The 21,546-nt window shown below is 40.0% G+C and overlaps 4 protein-coding genes across 4 annotated transcripts; 1 reads left to right on the top strand and 3 right to left on the bottom strand.

Moving 5' to 3' along the window:
• The first annotated feature begins 206 nt into the window (after positions 1 to 206).
• Positions 207 to 6,712, top strand: LOC124175973 (protein KRI1 homolog). The gene is made up of 10 exons (XM_046556696.1): positions 207 to 582; positions 681 to 769; positions 869 to 1,264; positions 1,345 to 1,661; positions 1,748 to 1,929; positions 2,171 to 2,427; positions 2,496 to 2,759; positions 2,877 to 3,034; positions 3,183 to 3,850; positions 6,702 to 6,712. Exons 1-9 carry the CDS (start codon positions 471 to 473, stop codon positions 3,847 to 3,849), a joined length of 2,442 nt encoding a protein of 813 aa, XP_046412652.1. The 5' UTR covers positions 207 to 470; the 3' UTR covers position 3,850; positions 6,702 to 6,712.
• Positions 6,713 to 6,760: 48 nt separating this feature from the next.
• LOC124176240 (putative gustatory receptor 28a) lies at positions 6,761 to 9,413 on the bottom strand. The gene is made up of 8 exons (XM_046557223.1): positions 9,201 to 9,413; positions 8,723 to 9,035; positions 8,391 to 8,656; positions 7,764 to 7,967; positions 7,357 to 7,609; positions 7,194 to 7,262; positions 7,001 to 7,090; positions 6,761 to 6,928 (listed from the first exon to the last, which is right to left on the bottom strand). Exons 2-8 carry the CDS (start codon positions 9,017 to 9,019, stop codon positions 6,866 to 6,868), a joined length of 1,242 nt encoding a protein of 413 aa, XP_046413179.1. The 5' UTR covers positions 9,020 to 9,035; positions 9,201 to 9,413; the 3' UTR covers positions 6,761 to 6,865.
• A 1,684-nt stretch (positions 9,414 to 11,097) lies between these two features.
• Positions 11,098 to 13,443, bottom strand: LOC124183042 (putative gustatory receptor 28b). The gene is made up of 7 exons (XM_046571019.1): positions 13,022 to 13,443; positions 12,555 to 12,823; positions 12,261 to 12,449; positions 11,817 to 12,066; positions 11,681 to 11,749; positions 11,454 to 11,543; positions 11,098 to 11,314 (listed from the first exon to the last, which is right to left on the bottom strand). The coding sequence occupies exons 1-7, from the start codon at positions 13,322 to 13,324 to the stop codon at positions 11,216 to 11,218; spliced, it is 1,269 nt and encodes a 422-aa protein (XP_046426975.1). The 5' UTR covers positions 13,325 to 13,443; the 3' UTR covers positions 11,098 to 11,215.
• A 1,609-nt stretch (positions 13,444 to 15,052) lies between these two features.
• LOC124183050 (helix-loop-helix protein 1-like) lies at positions 15,053 to 18,656 on the bottom strand. The gene is made up of 4 exons (XM_046571046.1): positions 18,292 to 18,656; positions 16,700 to 16,776; positions 16,324 to 16,464; positions 15,053 to 16,068 (listed from the first exon to the last, which is right to left on the bottom strand). Exons 2-4 carry the CDS (start codon positions 16,762 to 16,764, stop codon positions 15,915 to 15,917), a joined length of 360 nt encoding a protein of 119 aa, XP_046427002.1. The 5' UTR covers positions 16,765 to 16,776; positions 18,292 to 18,656; the 3' UTR covers positions 15,053 to 15,914.
• Positions 18,657 to 21,546: the final 2,890 nt, after the last annotated feature.

Raw genomic sequence — 21,546 nt, 5'->3', positions numbered from 1 at the left:
GAATAGTAAATAGATAAGACAAACTGTTACTTCTCCGTTGATTCATCCACCACGATTTATCTGCCAGAGATACCTACTCTCATTGATATAGTTTATACGATATCAGTGCCTATTCTCTTTGCTTTCTGCTGCGGAGTTTGTGTTTATTTACGCCCGACGCCCTTTGGAGGATATCCATAGAAACATCACTGCTTGTGTAGTTGCATGCCAGTGATCACAGACTGTGTCAATGATATAGGTATATGCTTTGATTAAAGCCATGTGAGGCGAATGTGAAAACCATGGTGGGAGAACCTACGTTCTTCTGTGTTGTCACGTGGTACCTGGAGTACAAACGAGTCGTGTAATTGGTCAAAATTCGTGGTAAAAATCTTGAATGCGGATGCTTGCCGCTTGGCACAGATTATAGAACTTATAGAATGAAAGTTTGCTGTACCGTCAACACGTGAGGAGAGCCTGAGTTCGTTTTAATGAATGATTTATTTAATAGCAACCATTCTGATTCGGATTCGGAATTGAAGATAAATTCGAGTTACGCGCAAAACTACAACAATTGGAGACAGAAAGAGGAACTGAACAAATGTAAATATTACCTGCTAATTTGAAACGCGGTTAACCTCAAACGTCGTTAACCTCAAAATACGATTTCTACTTAAATATATGTGTGCTTAATTTTATAGTGAAAACAAAGTATGGTGAACACATCAAAGATCTTCATACCTCAGACGAGGATTCCAGCACCTCGGAGGAGGAGGATGAAGATGGAAAAGTAATAGTTGGCAATTTATTATACAATGTGTTCATTTCAGTATGACTGCTTAGTTTTTTCTTTTCGTTGTATTTTGATTAATAATAATATTTCTTCAAGGAATTGACTGAGGCATTCGAGAAAAATTTTTACAAAACCTTGGCATGCTTAAAAAATAAAGATCCTCGAATTTACGATGAAAAAGTTACTTTCTTCGATGACATCGAACAGTTGGAGGACACCTCCAAAGCGACGATTAAAGAGAAAGCTAAAAATAAGCCATTGTTCTTGAGAGACTATGAACGGAAAGTTATGCTCGAACGAGATGGTAAATTTAGCGACAGCGAAGATGAAGATACTCTCCAGCAAGAGAATAATCAACCTTTAGCTCCCACTTACGTGAAAGAGCAGCTCAAGCTGAAGGAAAGCTTTAAAAAGATCTTGGAGGAGGATGAAGATGATGAGACAGCTGATCTTCTCAAGCCAAAAACAAAATCTGCCGAAGATGAAAAAAAGGTTTGTTTCTGTCGGGTATAGAATTGTCAATCAACATTGAATGGGTAGTGTCATTGTGTTAAATTTGTTGTCTTATTTAGGAGGAAGAAGCTTACAAAGAATGGCTGAAAGGTCAGCATACAGAAATCGATGGGGTGGATAAGAAAGAATTAAAACCTCTACGAGATTTTTGGACTGATCCAAAACTAGATCAGAATGAGAAATTTCTTAGAGATTATATATTGAATAAGAAATTTTTGGATCAAGACTTTAATGATTTCAACCAGGAATATGATTTGGTGGTTCATGATAGCGATGAGAATTTGAGTGAAGATGAGAAGAATATTGAAATACAGGAAGAATTCGAGCACAAATATAATTTTCGATTCGAAGAGCCTGATCAAGAATTTATAAAGAGGTGAAAATTGCTGACATTCCAAATTGTAGATGTCAGCACAAATTTTGTAACATTGGTAATGACTTTAAATTACATTCTAATTCTAGATATCCTCGCACGCTTGAAAATTCCATGAGACGTAAAGACACACGGCGTGCTGAGAAGAGGGTCGAATTAAAAAAGAGAAAAGAGGAAGAAGCTATTCGAAAACGTGAAGAACTAAAACAATTGAAAGCTCTCAAAAGAAAGGAGATTGAAGAGAAGATCGAGAAGTTGAAAGAAATTACTGGTAGATGACGCTTTTATAGAGTTGTTATAAAATTTGAACACCAAAACTTGTTTCGAAATAGTAATGCCCCTAAAAATTCATCAATATAATTTTTACATAATTTTATACTTGGTCGAGAATCTTGGGAGAATCCTAACAAACTTTTGAAAGTGAAACTTTGCAACATACTGGTGTTCAAATTATCTGCATAAATATGTTGCTTTCATGGTTGAAGAACGAACAATAATTTTATTGTTCCCAGGTAACGACGATATACACTTTAATGAAATTGATTTGGATGGAGATTTTGATCCAGCCGAGCATGATCGTAAGATGCAGGCTATGTTCAGTGACGAATTTTATGCTGGGCCCGAAGGCGATCTGAAACCGGAATTTCCAGACATTGATGAAGAGCTAGATATTGAAACAACCTGGGATAAGTATGATCCAAAACAAGAGGAAGTAATACCGGAGACCAAGCGTAATAATGGACCACACTGCGATGACCCAGATTTCAATGTAATCCTCATTGTCCCTTATTTAGTCTTCCTAGATTAGATAGGTGTGAATATAATATCCTATTTCAGATGGATGCAGATTACGATCCAACCAAGACACTGCAGGAAGAATTGATCGATTCTTCTCGAAAAAAGAAGAGAAGAAGACGTAACAAATTGGCTGTGGCAGTTGCTAAGGAGAAGCCCACTTTCGATCCAACTGGAAATCCGTCTTATCAAGCTTATTTAGATCAATATTACGCTTTGGATTATGAAGACATGATCGGTGATCAGCCTTGCAGATTTAAATACAGAAACGTTGTCGCGAATGATTATGGGCTAACTATAGACGAAGTGAGTTGTTTTGAACAATTAAAATTCAGTATTGCTTGAGCTATTTGTTTTAAATTGAATCAATCCTCAAAACGAGAAAAACCAAATATTACGTAATAATACAGGACTTTGTTGCAGATCATTATGGCTGATGATAAAGAATTGAACAAATGGTGTTCGCTGAAAAAAGCGCTTCAATACAGACCTGAATATCTCGAGTTGAATGACGTTACATCTTACCAACAAAAAGCTCGTAATGAAGCGTTAAAAAAGAAGATATTCAAAAGCATATATGGGTATGCATTCTTTTTATATATTTATTCATCACAGGGTAACAGACTTTTAGTTGATTAATAATAATCTTTTTTAATAACCTTGTATGCTTGGGCCATGTACTCATATTCGTGTATACAATTCGGGTAAATAATTATTGTAACACCTCAGGCCCAAAGAAGCAGCTGAAGGTACAAAGCCAAATCCTGGTACCAGTAATCAACAAAATCAAGAAGTACCTAAAAAGAAAAGAAAACGAAGTAAGCGCAAGAATGTTGCAACCGCTGAAACTGATCCTGCCAATGAAAACAATATATCCATTGAAAGTTCTGAGCCTCAGTCTTCAAATCATGATGTTGACGAACTCAAAGTTACAAGTAAATTGAAGGAAAATGTTACGAAGAAGAAGAATAAAAAAAGAAAAATCAGAGAAAACGGGCACAGTTTCATAACCGAAAATGCTGACCAATCACAGACACAGGTAAAACACACGGAAATCAAATGCAATGAATCGGAAGAGAAGAAAGCTAAGAAAGGTAAGCTAGTTAAAGATAAAAAAGATGAAATCAATGTTCACAAAGAACCGAGTAGTCAGATTTCGCGAAAGATCAATTCTGCTAATGATTCGGTAAAACAAAACGTAAACCCTAAGCGTAAACAGAATCAAAAGGGTAAAACTTCGAAGGATGATAAAAAAGGTAAAAATAAAATGACACATAACAAAGTAATAAAAAATAAGAAGGATGTGGTAACAGATTTGAGTGCAGAGAGATTGAAGGCTTACGGAATCAATCCGAAGAAGTTTAAAAATAAGTTAAAGTATGGGAATAAAAATTAGTGTCGCACATTCAATATGTGTTCAGCAACTAATGTACATAAATCATTGTTATTACAATCAAAATTTTTACGAATCGATGTTTTCTTATAATTTATTCCTAATTGCTTATTTCATTTTCATAAACCCGTGCGTTAGAAACGTGGTATAAATATCCAATGACAAACTTTATCATTTCACCGACAGAATTAAGTAACGTAAATTACATGGACGTAAAAAAATTTATTCGAAAAAACTAAGTGATGTTAAATAATTTTTTTGCTCAGGTGTTCTTGAAATCAATTATCAATACTACAACGGACTAACGATAAACCTTGACAAGTTTGAAAAGTTTGATACCTTCGATTGTGCATATGATTGTACTATGTGCTTCTCTACGTATGCATATCGACTTTTGAAATTTAATTTGCAGAATGTCATAAAGAGTAAATTGCTATGCATGAAAAACGTTTATAGAGTACGCAAAGTTTCAGCAAGGTTTTTCAAGCTATGATTATAGGTACGTTGTTGTACGATATAAAACCGAGGTAACGTAAAACGACTTGTCAATCCACGACGCGCTCTTGGGTCGGTTTCTCAAATGGATTTACTAAATCTCAATTTACTCTGGGAACACGGTATGGCCAACCGGCGAACCGTTAAATTGTCGATTTTTGGAAAAGCAGTAATGGATTCGAGCAAGTAGAAGAAAACATTAAGAATTCACCCTTCTGAACGGCCGCGCTGCAGTGCCGTAAAACAAGCCCCACCGAGTCGGGGACTTATCGTTGGCAGTTAAACAAGGGGGCATAGCCGAGTTGGGGAAACCAGGGGGCGGTTAGGTTTACGGGGACAGTTACAAAATGATAAACGACGTTTGCGGATTATTTCGAACGTACTCCAAACATTTGTGTTTGCTTCTCTACAATCTACGCGTAATCCGAGCCTGATGTTCTACCGACAGATTTCTACTGCTCGCCGAAGGGTAATTTCCACCCCCTTCGAGTCTGCGTGGTACGAGTATAATACAATATGCGTGCTATAGCCCAGGAGGTACGAGGATCATCCATGCCGTGGAAAACCTGTCGCTGGACGTAAATGATTCGGGCAATTATGTCAGTGTGATAATTGGGAACAGTTTCAAGGATTTTGTCGAAAGAAGCTTTCAAAGTGATTGTACAACCCGTTTTATAACGTCTGCGTAAATTATGTTTCATTTTGGAAAAGGAAATTGTCCGGTCTTGGAAAACTTGGCATATTAAGGGGTTCTGATTTATCAATCAGACGTCGTAGCTGTGAACGTGTCTTACTATTTACTGTTTCGGCATCGTTTTTATTAACATGAAGTCCAATGTTTCTCATCATCTTTTCATGCAAACGCATAGCTATCGCAGTTTCCGCAAACGTCGTTGTGCTAATGATACGGTTATACCAGAGAAAAAGTGATCAACTAAGTTGATTCTAGCAATTTCGGGTTATAGGTGCTGATGTTTCGATACCTAAGCGCCGCGCCCCTTCGGGTGGCTGCGGGTGGTCTCCAGGGTGCGATAAATCAATCTGCAGAACCCGGGGGAGCAGGTGGCTGCTGGCCCATCCACCCGACGGTGCGTTACCCCACGTATTTCTAATTCCCAATTAATACCAACCAGGCCTTACGATAGACGGCCTGCCGACATCCGTATGAGTATCGGTGTTACTTTTTTCGCTGCCGTTTACGCTGATTGATTACGTTTGACGAAGCATCCGCAAAATTTACGGAAATCACGGGTAGTTTTACCACCAAAGAATTCGTTTTTCGAATGCTCTTCTCGCAAATTTATTGCGAACGGAGCTTACGTTGGTCTGTCAATTGCTGACTTGATGAAAAAGTTTTATAGGTTTTTTGGGAGCCCAGATTTCGACTGATAAATATTTCGCATGAGTAAAGTTTTCGTGTACATTGGAAACGCCGTTTTCTAACCGTACAATTATCAGGTGTTGAAATTTGTTCGGGAACATCCACGCGATTATACTCGATTCAAGTGAAATGCGCGGAGTAACCCTCAGGGGCGAGGGTATCATCCCTTAATTGATAATTTCATGGACTTGCGCCTCTGTCCATTGTGCTCAGGGTGCTTAATTGAGGGGCTCGAGTGGGTCGTGGTAATGGCCTGAAAATCGTTCGTACGAAAGAAATTGGATGTCGGACACGGTATCAGGTTTCAGGGTGAGAACCGCCAATTACCGTTCTACGTCACCTTCATCGTCAGCAGTTGTAATTGGTCGGTGAGAATTTTCTTGCGGTTATAAACTCGAAACGGTGATGAGAAGATGGAAGAAATTTGGAGCGTCATTTTTTTTATAGTATATACAACGTCGAATTTATAGTTGTGATCACCGATCGGTATTGTGATACTAGTGTTACTTTAATGGTATAGTATTTGCGACTGATTGTGAAGTAATGGTTCTCGTTTCAATGCCACTGATGTGACTGAAAGTCTCACTCATTTTCAGTTGGGTGGCAGTTACTTAATACATTGTCGCAGTATGATTAACCTGAAATAATTAATCTGTGAGACCGGAAAACAGTTGAATTATATTTACTAAGCGCTCATCGTAAAAATTAGCGTGTAATTCAAGTTGAAGAAGCGACAAGTTGTGAACTGTAAAGGGTTATGCAGTTGAAGTGAGAAGGCGCGGATATTTTGTGTTAAAATCGAACACACACACACACATCAATACGGCTTATTGTCAGCTCGGAACGCTCATCAGCTTTTAACGTCGGGTATTTTATGTTGCGTGTCATATACAATAATCGGGTGAGATGTTCGAGTAAAGTAAGCACTCGTTACTTCGAAGACATTTATTAAACTCTTTTCTTAATATCATTGGTCCAGCGGAATAGCGTATAGAAAATAATGATGTAAATACTAAGTTAACCAGCGTCAGATGGCACATAAAAACGAAAATGAACTTGGGCATGTTTTGCCTTTGTTAATAGAATTTTTTTTGAAATTGTGATATTTGCTGTCAAAGTTGCGAGGCCTGTCTTATTAGTTTCCTAATTGTTAACACCGTACATTTGGATTAGAATGACCAAGTATGTTGAGACTAATCCACCCATCTGAAATTACGGTAAGCCACGTGTAAATACCAGATATGCTACTTGAAAAGTCGTTATGTATTTATCACTTACCGCGCAAATCATTTTGTAATCAAGCACGAATAACCCATTCGCCGTCAGTTTCAACGGATTTTTCAAGAGCTGAATCGAAAAGGCGTTGATCTAACGTAAGAAATATGAATGGTAAATGCATAGATACACATTCTGTATCAAGCAGTCTACAATTTAAATTTCGGTAAAAATGGCCGTTTCTGGTTGGTCTCACCTCGTCCTGCATTTCAGTTTCGTGACTTCGTTGGGCCACTTCGTACATTAGCTTACCAATCTTCTGCGCCTGGCAGAAAGTTTGTTTTTCAATATTATTCGTAGACTAATTGTAGCCGACCAGTGTTCCAGCCAATTAAGTAAAAAGACTAATGTAAAAGTACCTCGTCGGAGACCGTAGAACTGCAGTGAACGACGTAAAAAACTACTATTAGAAAAAAACTGAGCCAACTAAGACTGTAAAACAAGTAATCGTGACGAAAGCTGTGAAACATCGTAGTTGAGGTTAATGTCACGTAGAGGCCGAAGAGAAGTGAAATGATATTGTAAATCGACATTCCCATAACGAAAACGAGCTGTGTTCCAAACACCCTATTTATCTCCTCGGTAGCGCTGCGTAGCTCGTGATGTATACTCCTGTGGAAAATAATCAAATTTCAATTTATGCCGCTTGGTAAATTTTGCCTGTATGCAACAGTTTGATCAATTTGGAATTTAGGGGAATTTGCATCTAGAACTTTGGTCGCGTATTTGAAAATCAATACCATTGCTTTCCGTATTTCATACATGCCTTACTTCCCGCAAAACGTACACCTTCCGTCGAATATCCGCAGCTTTGGCCAAACGCAGATCTCCATGAATCTCGTACACGATTGGAGAGAGTGGTGAAAATTCAGAGCGGTTCAAACTTTGGAGACACGGCTTTGTCTCACTATCACCGAATGTCAACTGAAGAATATGCGCGTTCAGTTGTTGGAACCGGTTACCGGTGTACCTGTGAGCAAGGCAGTTGATACTCGTTGTAAGCGGAAACGGTCCCGTGGCCAAAGGGAAAACTGCATAAAAGTAGGAAAAACATTCGCCAGATTGAGAGAATCGTCGAATAAATGCCAGTCCTGATGCACTTTTCCTGTAAGACACCTACGTAGGGATTTGTTGATTTTGCGTGATTTACATATCCATCTGGAGAACGATTGTATGCGATATTTTCTATCATATATCTTTAATCTTCAATAATCTTTAATTAGACTACCTCAAGTTACCGTTACCGAAAACGTGATCAAATTTCCTTAGGTTCGCACACTGTGAACGGTTGTTTTTTACATTTACGCGTTAAAATATCTCGACAAAATTAAATGCAGATCTCCGAAAGATATGGAAACCCCCAGAAATCCGATAAATACCTCCGCTGTCGCACCTGATCAAACCGCAGTAAGTGCAGACGAGGGTCGAAATGAAGATCATTTGATAGAAACGACTAATCCAGAAAATGATGAGGGAGAAATATTGTGCATCAACTATGAAAATGCCACTTGCGATGACGAGAATGACTATCTTTATAAAAGCCACGAAAAGCTGCGCTAGGTTCCACCTGAAGGCTGCTCCGTAGTGCTCAGGGATTCCGAGTGTCGTCTGCAGGTTTTTGTTGATCTTTGTAATCCTATGGTTAAAATTTCTCAACGTCTGAAAAGTGAGAGAATGTGCAAAGCTTAAGCTGCTGTTTGTAGTGAAGTGCTGCTCATGACTAACCTGTATTCTCCGGGCGCTAACCATTGAAGTGATGGTAAATATCGTACCAAAGCAACTGTTGATATAATAGTAGTACTTGATCAACGGTGTATGGCGCAGTTCCGGTAAGACCGGTATTCGAACAATGCTGAAGCAACTGCTCAAGTAAACCACGAAGTGAATACTTGACCAGAGAAGAGATAGGAAAGGTCGGGGATGGCCGGTTGGAAACTCAAAAATTCCACACCCGAAGGTCCAGCTGAATAGAATTGTCGGGGATATGGCGCCACGGAACGTCTTCGGCTCGGGGAACTTCATCTTCTAGTCAAAACTCCTGTAAGAATTCTTCATTATGTTGCATGCTACTTGTTATACATATAGATTGATCAATACACAGCTTACCACAGCCTCGAAGTAAACCGTTGGCGAACGGAGAAATCATGATTGAAGAGGCAGTATCATTGGTAAATTTGATTCATTGTAAAATAAGACCACGAACCTTCAGTGAAGCGGAAGTGAACCGAAGTACCTGGCGACGCGTGTTGGATCAGCGGATACCACTAACTCTCCTGTTATTGGATCTAGAGCGCTCCTTCTATACGAACAAAATGATCGAGATTCGAGTTCAGACATAACCGCCAAGTAAGTCCTCCCGCTATCGAACATCATGTTCGTTGTGCTTTCACTTTTATGGACGACGGAAATACGTATAACAGACACGATCTGTAGTCTAAAGCAATTAGACTTATGGGCTTCTGTATTATTTACGAAGTTGATCGAGAGTGGCGCAACGCCCATCATCTCATTAAAGCTTCAAGTTTTATCGAAGCGCGATAGAATACACACTACCTGACAAGTCGATGATGAACATTGGTCGTCGTTACTTCCGACACTTCATGTGATATTAATGCATTCGATGAATAGATACTTGACAAAGATTACTGGATTCTATAGCCATAAGCGCGCAGTAGACATGGTGATTATAGGTTCATTTATTCTAAAAATTTTAAAGTATCCACGACATCAGTAGCCGACCTAGTAATGTTTTGATATAATTGGCCACGCGTTTTATTCCGTTTGATTTTACAATTAGTATCGCGTTTTTAGCTGCTTCGGAGAATTTATCCTCTAACTCACTTTAGTTACGAACAGTGCTGGGTTTAACGATATAGGTGCAGTTCGGACCAAAATTATAAATGCGAATCATGGAACCATCGGCTGATATCAGACACTCGACAAGTCGAGCCCTAAACACAATATGAAATCCGCGAAAAACACAATTGTATGAACAATTTGTTTCATCGAGAAATGTGTAAGATACTCTTGCGATCTTCTGTTGAATACGTCATCGTTTCCATTCCAATCCACCAGTGCATCGAAATCTTCTCAAACACGACCACCTCCAATTTCCTCGTCATTCGAAAAGCCATCCCGATCTATGCCCGTTCATTGTTTTCGAATTTTAGCTCCGATTGTAGCAAATACTTGGCAAACACAAAGAAAGAGACAGCGTCTTGGAACAGAGGGTGACTACGTGAGGCAAAAAATATTTGAGGCCATAAACCTCCGGAAACGCCTGAAATTACGCTAATTTGTTATTGAGTGGTTATGATTTCACGTTTCATTTTCACCCTCAAATGATTAACGCATTGATAACTGCCTCTTGAAAGAACAAATAATTGATTGCTGCGATGGATTGTCCAATTCGGAGGTCAAGTGAGACCAACGCAAGTTAAATTTCGATTAAAAAATAACTGTTAATGGGGTGCCCTGGTCGATTTCGGCGTTGACGTATACATATACCTCCAAGTACCGAAATCCACGTATCTCAAACGCGAAAACGGGCCTAACAGCCCCCTTTTACACACAACTCTGAACAAAAACACTCCAATCCCTTTTCATTTGACGCAGAAATGAAACAATTGCATGAATTCTACGAATTTACTATTACGATTTCGTAGAATTCGTGCCGTTTTTTTATTTCTGCGTCAAATAAAAATGGATTGGAGTGTTATTGTTCAGAATTATGTATAGAAGTTTTATATCGGCTGTTAGGCATTTTTTCGTATTTAAGATGCGTGGACTACGATATTTGGAGATATATGGTTCAACGTCGAAATTGACCAAAGCAACCCCTTAAGCTTACATGCTCGCTGAATCTGCAACATTCTGCCAGCAAGGCCAAGTGCTGGCGTTAAAAAGGACTTGGAATAACTTGTCAATCCTGCTCACAATCACTGTCGCCATTCGTCAACACCGTCCGATTGGTAGAATATTTTCGGGTGTTCTCCACCGTTTCCAATTGAAGAAGATTAAACCGTACTAATTTGAGGCAAGTGCTAATGTCATTTTAATCGTTGGGATAATAAATTTTGCACGATTCAAATTTACGCTGTATTTCAATATACATTGTGCAAGTTTGCGTAGACAGTAAACCGTCACTGATACGCTGGTTGAAAATAATTGTCTTTTCTCTCATTGGCCGTTTGATTATCGATCTGCGCAAAAGTGAATTCAAGTTACGGCCTTGTTGGGTGAAGCGGGCGGTGGAACGGAGGATGTGTCACTCATCTGGATAAGAATCACCAGGTATGTAGTTATCGAGCCGATGACCTGGAATTCGTAAGAAGAATATCTATAGGAAACACTACCGTGCCGACACGCATAACTTTCCTCTATTGCTGAAGTTATTCTCTCGTATGCATTTACACGTCGAGTGTAGTTTTTATTACGAACTATCTAAATCTCCTACCCCTTGAACATAGGTATAATCCAAAGTGATGAATCCACAAGCAGTAAACCGTACCGGGTTTTGGATCATTTGAAGCGCGAATTCTTGTATCTGTGGTCAGAGTAAAAAGGGACATCAGCTTTGGAAACTCCAAATAGCGATATTGACGCGTCAATATAAAAACCAATAAACAACCAACACAACCCTAGATAGATGAAAAATTTCCTCCAAGTTCCTGCAATACTTGCCTCTTTTTGAAAGTCTCTGTCGATAGCTGATCCAAGTATCGTATAAATAATTTGTCCCGATTTCTGAGCCTGAAAACATGTCCGTTTGTTAAAACTCGCGACGGTGGGAAAAGCGATTCGATCTTAACTCGCATACCTCATCGCTAGCGTTGGCACACGAATGGCTGACAGCTAGGATCTTCAATATGTAAACGACGCACCAGCATGCTGGTGGTAATATTTCTTTGATTGTGTCGCGCACTCCATGTTTTATCTGGGAAGCACTGTACATGGTGTACAGGAGGCCGGTTATCATGACCATCGAAACTCCCATGGAAATCAAATTTTGCAGGCCAAAGACTGTGTTCAATTTTACAACCAGCTTAGAAAGTTCTAGGTGGCTCTTCCTTGGGTGGAAAATGAAGATGGGTAAAAAGTACGAGTCTCTGGTGTGGTATGTCTTTTTCAAATCAATAAAAAATTCACTCGCATTTGAAAAGTTCAGAATTTCGACATTCAATGTCCTCACGGAGGACGAATATTTCTTTTTTTCTCAACGATTTATTATAAGTGATTTCTGAAGCACCTTCTTCATACTCACCGAATAGTCTGGAACAAGTAACGTTTCTGATTTGCATTCTTGGTCTCGGCGTTACCAATTCCTTGGAAAGAGGATATCGTATTATTTTGGGAAACCTTGATGAGCTTAGTCCCGATATGCGCATTGATTTGTGGTTCCGTTAAGCTAAGCAACGCTGCGTTTATTAGTTTAAATTTTTTCCAGACGAATCTAATTCATGTAGGTAATGAAAAGAAAATCATTAGTATCATTAGTTACGCAGAATTGAATTGGGAGGTACATCGTTCTAATTCCGAGCTCGTGATGTGCATTTACCTTACTATTGCGAAAAACGTGAAATCGGTAACAAGCATGACCAGAATGGGATGATGTAAAGTTATCATGATTGAAATATTTGTCCACACGGTCTGATCGCTCTTCAGCCATGACAAATCACTAATGCTTATGAATAGGATAACGACTAAAATCGCCAGGATATAATACAGTTGTTGTTTAAATAAGCTTTTGTAATTCTTCTCGAATCCTAGCACGGCTGCAAAGATATCGTTCAGTTTTTCCATTCGCTTTATAAACTCTTGTAATCCCTGTAACAATCGAGAGATAGGTAATAAAGGTAGGTACTTTTCGGAAGAAAAATAAAAAAAATCACTCTTGGATCGATATTTAATATTTCACCATCCTAATGCATAATTTATTCACACATACGGTAGTTGGAACTCAGAATGAGTAAAAACGTCTTATCGCCCGATATAACGCATACAGCAACTCACAATCAGACTCACCTTCCGACTGTACATCGCTAGCAGTGGCACTGTAAGCGCAACGATTGCGTTCGTATAAACGAGAGCTTGATACATGATAGCAGCGGTGGATGACCTGTTTCCAAAGTACGAAGAAACCAACACCGTCATCGCGGTGTAATATATAAATATACATAGAATCCAGAACCCAATAAAGTAGAGCGTGATCAGAGCGTTGATATTCTTTGAATAAGTCCTCCGAAAGAGGCTCACACCGACAATAAAGTTGAAGTAAGCTATCGGCGCGAGGGAACTGAGTAAATCTTTTGGCTCTGCAAGTCGCATGTTTTTAGTATTCCCGTGTCACCGTTAATTATTTCATCCGGACAATCGGCCCAGGTTCAGGGATCGACACTGCTTTCACTGGTCGCAACAGGAAATAAAACTTTATTACGTTTTATCGGTTCGCTCTGTGAAGTTTCGCTCTCGGACGACACGGATCCTTCGCCCGTCGCTGTGTATCTGATCATTCATTCGTTATATTCCCTACGCCATGATATTATAGCTTATAATAACGCGGTTAGCATGCAACGATAAATTAACTTAATTGGCTAGACGGAAGTCACGAAACGTAAATTACTCGCCACCCCTCGATTATGCGATAAGACTGAAGTAATATGGTGAACGCGTGTCATAAGTAGGTAAATATGGTGATCGATATGTGAGACTGTAATGAATGACGCGGCTTCAAGTGGCTTTGGATCTACCCTTGAGCGTTTGTCTTACAAAATTTCAAGGAATTCGTCAAGCATATCAAGAACTTAGTCAAGATGCTCTACTATAATTGCATGGTGCGTCGGAAATATTTGCCTAAGATAGCTAATTGCTAAAATGTGTTGCATGAGTGTAACGACGCTTGCATGGGTATGTCCGTTATCAATTCGGCCAAGGTCGTCAAAATTCTGGGTTCCAAGGACCGGAAGTCGATTGAAATATGCAGTAATGATCGGAAAAATACGTATAATATACAATCGGCAACGAATTCTGGCAGTCATACGATCGAAGATAAAATGCCTACTGATCAGGGACTCATCTATCCGCGTTTTTTATCTCAAGGTGCATGTGATGAGTGAGATTGCTCGGATACAGCACTTGTGCTCTTCTGCAATAGAATTTATTTGCATGTGTCCGCAGGGGTGAGACCGAGGGCGTGGGGTTGTACCTACGAGGGTTGTTGGTAAAGCGTCTAACACATGTAACTAACAATTACATCGCGCCCAAGAGGGGTTTGAGAGTAACGGTTCCCTTTAGGGGGAATCATATATATTACAGGGCTTACGTTACTTTGACATCGGGATTATCCGCTCGTTCGAAGCTTCGGTGAACACTTACGGTTGCTCAGACTCGACTTACGGCAGCGAATCTATGGAATCGAACCTTTCTAGGCTTGGAGAAACTCTCCTCGTTTCGACTGTGTCCTGACTGCTTTTTCATAAGACAACGAAAAAACATGAACGGTGCACTCCGTGGCTGCGATGGGGAGACTTAATTCTTCTCGGCGTATGTTATCAAGCAGGGAAAGGGCGGGGTGAGAATCGATTGCGAAGGGGCGTTGAGCCGTGAAGTTGGCTTCCAGTAATCTCATTCTTTTTCACTTAGTTTTAGTCCGAACCGACCGATCTCTGGGGAGCGACGCTACCACCAACGCTACATGCACCTCGGTCACTTCACCCCGGAAATCGTACTCAGCCCAAATCCGAGGATGCATGCCTGCCACATGCTTTTCCTCGTTCAAGTGGATCCGCGAGATTGTCGGACATATGCGAGATGTAGACGTTCGTTCGGATTCTATTGAAATTCGGAGCGTGATTGAATCGCGACTATTCTTCCATCGTTCGATTTTCTGCATCTGATACGCTGATGTAGAACTTCAGGCCGGGATAGCTTGGACGTAAGGATATTGCTTTAATTGCATCGTATAACGATGGTGTTTGGTACGTGTTGTATTCAAGAATGGTTTTGTCGTACAGTATCATATTTATTCAGAGGCACGAGTTAGGTGCACCCATGCACATCGATAGATATAAAATATTTACAGGACGTAAATTATATTATTACAGACAGCTCGGCGAGGTAGGTACTCGTGTATGTACAGAAAATTATGCCAGTCCCCTTGTACCGGGAGCAAAAGATAACATCGATAAGTCCCTTAGTCGTGAAGTACGTACATCGTAAAACTATACCTGCGTAATTTTATCACAGAAATAAAGCCTCGCTCAAAATTTTGTCCGCCGGAAATGGGTTGGGAATGTTCGATGCGTTGTTGGACACACTTTTAAAACGAACTAATTTTGGCTCGTGGCTTTTTCGCTGAATTCCTTAAACGGATAGATATAACGAAATCGAACTCGAACGAACCCAAGGCAAAACCAACAGAATTGAGTATTATGGACAAAGTGAGAACGCAGGTGTCTTGCAACTGTATAACGAACTTGGCAAAAATTTGTAGTAAGAAATTGTTATTATCAAGTAAACCCATACGAACATGTTTTCATTCAATTTTTCACCAGGCAACAAGTCCCACTGATTAATATTAATCAGCTGTCTACGTACAGAATGTGTAACGAAACGCGAAGACGGGAATCGGGGGAGAAGGAAGTTGAGGAAAGGAAGATTGCATACAATTTGAAGGGACAGTTGCAGAGACGAAATGTACAGGTCGGCTGCGCATTCTCCCATTTATCAACACTTATCACGAGATTGTGATATCGATATAGTTCACGGTGTTCGGTATACACCCACCCAGAATTATTCCTCTTGCTTTTTCTGGGTTTGCACGTACGTGTGCATAGAATTACACAGTATAATAGGAAGATTTATAGAAAATAGAGACGTTTCAGAGCCTCCGTATCGGATAATAATTAATTCTTAATTATTATGCTTCGAGGACGTGGTTCAGGTAGGCGATGTAGCATATAGCTAACCGAAGTATTTCAATTTTCGAGAGTTTTTTGTCCGGCGGTAAGGTGGGCAGTAATTTTCTCAGCTCCGCGAAGGCTAGATTAAAAGCTTCGACTCGCACTCGTTCCCTGAAAAGAAAATAAGAAAAACAAATGTAAGCCCTGCACGCATGAGGAGGAACGCATCGATTTTCTTTTTACTCGCTTTCCCCCCTCATTGTCATTCACGCGTGTTACGTCCTCGCGATAATCAGCGCAATTTAATTCTCATTCTGATTATCTCCGCCATCGGACCTTCGTTTCGTTTTTTATTTCAGCAAAAACCAAGAATAACGAAAGCCGTCAAAGGAGAGCTCGAGACAATACTGACGGGGGTGGATTCACCTTGTGGCATGCGCTGTGCGATATTTCTGCGTCGCTCGTCGTCGACGTCTTCGTTCTTCACGCGAAAGCGTTCCCGATCCAGGACCAACGCCATGGACCATCGCTCCGTGTCCTCCGTTTGCCATCCCGTTCTCCCTGTCCCTAAAAACAGTTTGATAGAGCCGCAATGTCTTATCGTTAACGTGTATCTACGGGACTTGAAATGACAGCCTCGTACTCAACCCAACGATCGCGATAACGGTCGTATAATTATTGCAACATAAATTTTCATTGCACGGAGTGGCTTATCCATCTCTCGATCATTTTCACTCAACTTTTGTGTCCTAATTTTCTCTCAGTCTATTTATACAGAAAGTTGAATTGACTTGGTACAAACCTGCGTCTGGGCTGTAGACTGAGATTACAACAAGTTGCGATTGGGACCAAGGCTTCCCTGTCCATCGTCTACGGAAGCTGAAAGATTCGTTGAAGAATAATTCGTTGAATATTTCGTCAGAGATGTTAGGAAATTTTTCGTGAAGTTTTCAGGAAGAATTATTTATCGGCCCTGGGCGTATCCCGAAGGGTCAGATTCACGAACCTCGAAAGCTGTCTGCGCGTAAACATACCAACGGTGTAATCCACTTCGGTCTTTGTTCGAGAAATGACGTAGAAAAGGGTTATGAGAAGGGTTGGCGGATAATTCGATAGATACCCTAACTTGTGAAGTAAATATTTGTAAATACGTGCCATTCGGAATTCCCAAATAGCTCGAGGAGCCGAAAGTATCAAATTCTGGTCATTCAGTTGTCTTTAGTCCTACGCAGCATACGTGCTTTCCTGACTTTCTTAATTCACGAGGATTAGAATACGTCCATAGAGAATGGAACACATTCTATGACCAGTAGGCCCCGAATAGGTATGTATTAAAAATTACAAAATATGCACGTATAATATAGACTTAGAAAAACTAAGATGTGGAAAAAAAATATTGAAAATATACACTCCATTTTCTTGCTCCAAACAGCAAACTTTATGTAGAAAACCGAATGGGAATGAAAATAATTTGGGTACAAAAGATACATATTAATCCGGGCACTAATGGTCAGTATACATTATCTTTCATACCGTTGTGGAATTTTTTATTTCGACCGTGTGTTGTCAAAGCTACGTCTCGACATTTCTAAAAAGGTCTCTTTAACTCTGTTCCAACCGCTGTTTCGCTGTCAACCGACCTAGTTAAATAATTCATCCGAATTGGCGAAACGGAGAAAAACCCCATTCTACATAATGCATTCGATTGGCACATCACTTATTGATGCTGCCCTCCCGTCCCCATCTCATCTCGCCAGATTTTTATGGTAAATCGGCAGTTTGTATGTATCCTTTGGATCGTGAGGCTTTTAATATTTCAGAAATTCGCTTCTTTTATCGGTTAGGCAAAGTCGGTGCTGTACACAAGACTGTACGTGATTCGCGCGTTTGCAAGCTTTGGTCTCAACTCTAATGAAATCGATGGGCTTTACGAGTTATCGGATAAATCGGGACTCGGGAAAATAATTCTGCAATAATCCACGCTTGTTTTTGATCATGCTAATCATAAATGAACAGTGCAGATTCGAATTCGTGACTAGGCGTACGAACTTCGAGTCTGTTAATAATGAAAAAGATAAGTGGTATTGCATCTGCATCAAGTTTGCAATGGATACTGATCTCGAATCTTACTTATTTATCTTGATATTCAGAGAATCTGGAAAGTTTGTCAGTGCAGTTAATACTCGACACCGAAATTTTTTTCCAACAAGATTATTTCTGCAGCTATCGATGGGATGAATATTCATCATCATCATCGTTTACCATAGGTCCAACTTTCATTAAAAAAATCCCTCTACGTGTAGTATGTTCAATTGAATATTTTCGAATAATCACATCAAGTTACACTCGTCATTAATAATTAGCTCAATGTATGGTGGGTGCAAATTTACTCACCTAACGTTTAAACCGCACTAACTCCCGTCGACAAAAAGAACTGTGTCTTTTGTTCAGCGCACCGGGTAAGAAATTTTCTTGTCATAATAAATAGCTGCGTTGTGCAAAATACAGAGATAAGGAATGTAATCAATTTTCGTACGTTTTGTTAGGTTCCTGATCACTGGTCACGATAATCATTAAACTCATCTTCAACGATTAAACAAATTTGAAAACTGTCAGCGAAGGACACCTTCGGACATGTATTATCCACCCACAATTTCACTTGAAATTTAACCAGTCGAATTAAAATTAGCTAGTGTCAAAAATCTATCGGGTTACAGCTCGGATCAGATTAAACGGACGATCTCCCGGAGGCACTGACAACTGATACGCATCTCTTCTATCTGATAAGATCTCAATCGGCTGCTGCATCCGCGTCGGTCCACCGCGCCCAGAAATTGTCAGGGTTGATCGGCGATGGTGGGAGAAAGCCCGAGGCAAACCACGCCCGTGATTCTCACCACCCTTACACAAGCCAATGGGGAGGCATCCTTTCATCCCCCGAGATACGCCCAGTTTCGATTCGCCATTCTGCTTTTTCAATTACCTTCGCCACTGCGCGAATACTAGTTCACGCTAATTGCTGGACAAAGAGCTCTCTATTAGGTACCGAAAAATGCACGGTGTCGGAGATATGGCCGTTGACCAGTACCTGATGGTGTAAAAAGAGAGAGACAAAAAACAAATTGAAAATGCCGTTTTGCCGCAGATTCGTACGTCTGTCCGAACCTTTAATCAAATTTACATGCGATTTTTAGAAAATGCATTAATGGGCTCGAAGCAACAGTTGTGTGGTTCTCGTCATCACCAACCATTCGGATCTCTTGTTTCGACATTGAGGATGGGATTCTGAAAATTCAAGCTTGGACAAGAATTTTTTGACTAAGCGCACCGCACGATTGACTACTTGTTTTTTCTGAAACAAGTTAGCTGTGACGGAGGTAAAAAGAGGTTCGAACTGAATCAGCCGGAGAGGGTCAAGTTTTTCTCTCAAGAATACGTTTATAAAATATTTTTCTTAAATGTATTGAAATCGATTCAGGAAGATGTTGATATAACAACACCGGGGAATCTTGAAAATCATTTTACAAAAGCACATAATGCAGAATCCTTTTTGATCATTTACAGAACAGACATATTTTTCAATAATGCAGGAGAAAAAAGTTACCGCTACACTTATTATTTTACAGACTTGCTTATTTCTGTCGATGATGTTAGAATACTTTATCCAACTGCAACTTTTCACTGTGGTAAATTCTACTGTCGATCTATTAACTTTATCGGAAAACTGTGCTAGTCCTTCATTTTACCAAAGAATTGTAGTAGATCCAACAGCAATTTCTCCCCTTTGTAAATATATCTGAAATTTCAACTGAATTCAATTTTCAGAGAGAACCTTGGGTCTTATTTGGATACCCGATTTTGAACGTCTGCACCATTTTTCATAGCGATATTTCGGTGCAAAATATAACGATCGAGATTTTTCATCAATTCGTCTATCCGGAGACAATGATCTGATGAGGTTCGCCAAATAAAGTATCAATTTCTTGAGAATAGCCCAATCCTTAAGACTATCGGAGTATCAGAGGGTTTCGAAGATGTTCGTCGGTGTTGAACTCTTAAACTAAGAACCCAAAGTACATCTTTGAAGATAGCGAAGGAGTCAGTTTTATTGGAGCTGCGATGGCGGCGGCAGATGTGCCCGGAGAAACACCTGATCCTCGCCAACCCCGGCTGCACCCCCAACCAGAAATCCATACTTGAACCAACTCCGTTGTTCCCCTCGAATCCTCAAGCTAACGAATCGCGCTTGTGGTTTGTAAAATTCTCCGAGTCCGATGATTAATTATTGCAAATTAATAACGCTACGTACCGTGATCAATATGTTTGGTCGGCGAAACGATCATCTTTACAAATAGCTTCCCAAGTCGCCGTAAACACCAGAATAACATGCCCGATACGTATTCGTGCATAGCCGGATACATATGAACAATGACATTTTGAAGAAGCTAAGTTTCACGTTTCCTTCTGCAATTCAGTATATTTGAAAAAAGAAATGTTGACCTAATTATAACATCACAAAGTGTTCATACCCATTTTAGTAAATGAAATCCAGTACTCTGTTATTACTGAGCGTATTTCGTTTGTGTATCTTGACTTGAAAAAAAAAAAAAAAAAACTATACAAGACCACAAAAAATGAATGATTGTCTGCGTGCCAATAGACGATAATTTTTATCGGTAAATTAGATCAAGTTACGGCCTTCGCAGCCAGGCTTTCACTCGAGTAAAAGTATATAAGCATCGCATTGCGACCGCAAAAACATCAACGGCAAAACAACCCCTGTCACGTGGCGACACGTGTTTGCTCCTACTTCGGAAACAATAATCAAAGCCCTCTTTTACGCTTTTCCCTCCTCTGTCAACGAGCATCGTCAACCCGTGGTGGAAATGTCATGGGATAGTTCACACCTCGTTACTTTGTCCGTAGAATCGAGGCCTGCACGTCCTTGCGGACTTTGTATTATAAAGTCATCACGACCCCACATGATCAACGCATTCCTTGATTGAACTTACTCTCAGCAACACCAGTCACGTGGCTAAAACTACAGTCCCATTTCTTTGTGGACTATGCAGCCGTTATAGTGCAGGTTGTGGGTGGTACACGGAGTGATGAAGTCTGCATGCATGTAATAATTGTTTTTGATGAACCGCAGATTGATTGCTTCGTGGACAAAAAATTCTCTGGGAATACAGTCGTAGCAAAAAAATATGGACAGACAGTAAAAAAAAAAAAAAAAAAATCTACAACGCATGCAAAAATTTATATCTTTATCAAAAGCTGGCGACTTGGTACTCTAAGCGGCTAATTCGCGATCACGTAAAAGTTTCGAAAATTCAATCTACTAGTCGAGTAGTATACTGTAAATATTTTCGACTATCCAAATACACGTGATATCTGATTTTTTCAATAGGCGGGTACTTAAAGTCATCGCGATTTCAATCTATAGACATGTTACATATATGTATGAGAGTGAGGCTGGAAATCAAAAATTGCCTGCACGGTAGATGGCATCACTGAATACGGGTTCTAAAAAATTGAAGGGTGCGTGTGGAAAATAACCCCCATGAGCGAGGTTACCATCGGTAGTGAAGCCTATCGACCCCCTCTGCATCCCTTGTGCGTAAGAAGAAGTCTTTCCGACAGTAGCTG

The sequence above is a fragment of the Neodiprion fabricii genome, chromosome 1 (genome assembly GCF_021155785.1).
Source record: "Neodiprion fabricii isolate iyNeoFabr1 chromosome 1, iyNeoFabr1.1, whole genome shotgun sequence".
NCBI lineage: Eukaryota > Metazoa > Arthropoda > Insecta > Hymenoptera > Diprionidae > Neodiprion > Neodiprion fabricii.
The sequence above is the reverse complement of the archived record's forward strand: the minus strand, read 5'-3'. Positions and strand labels throughout refer to the sequence as shown.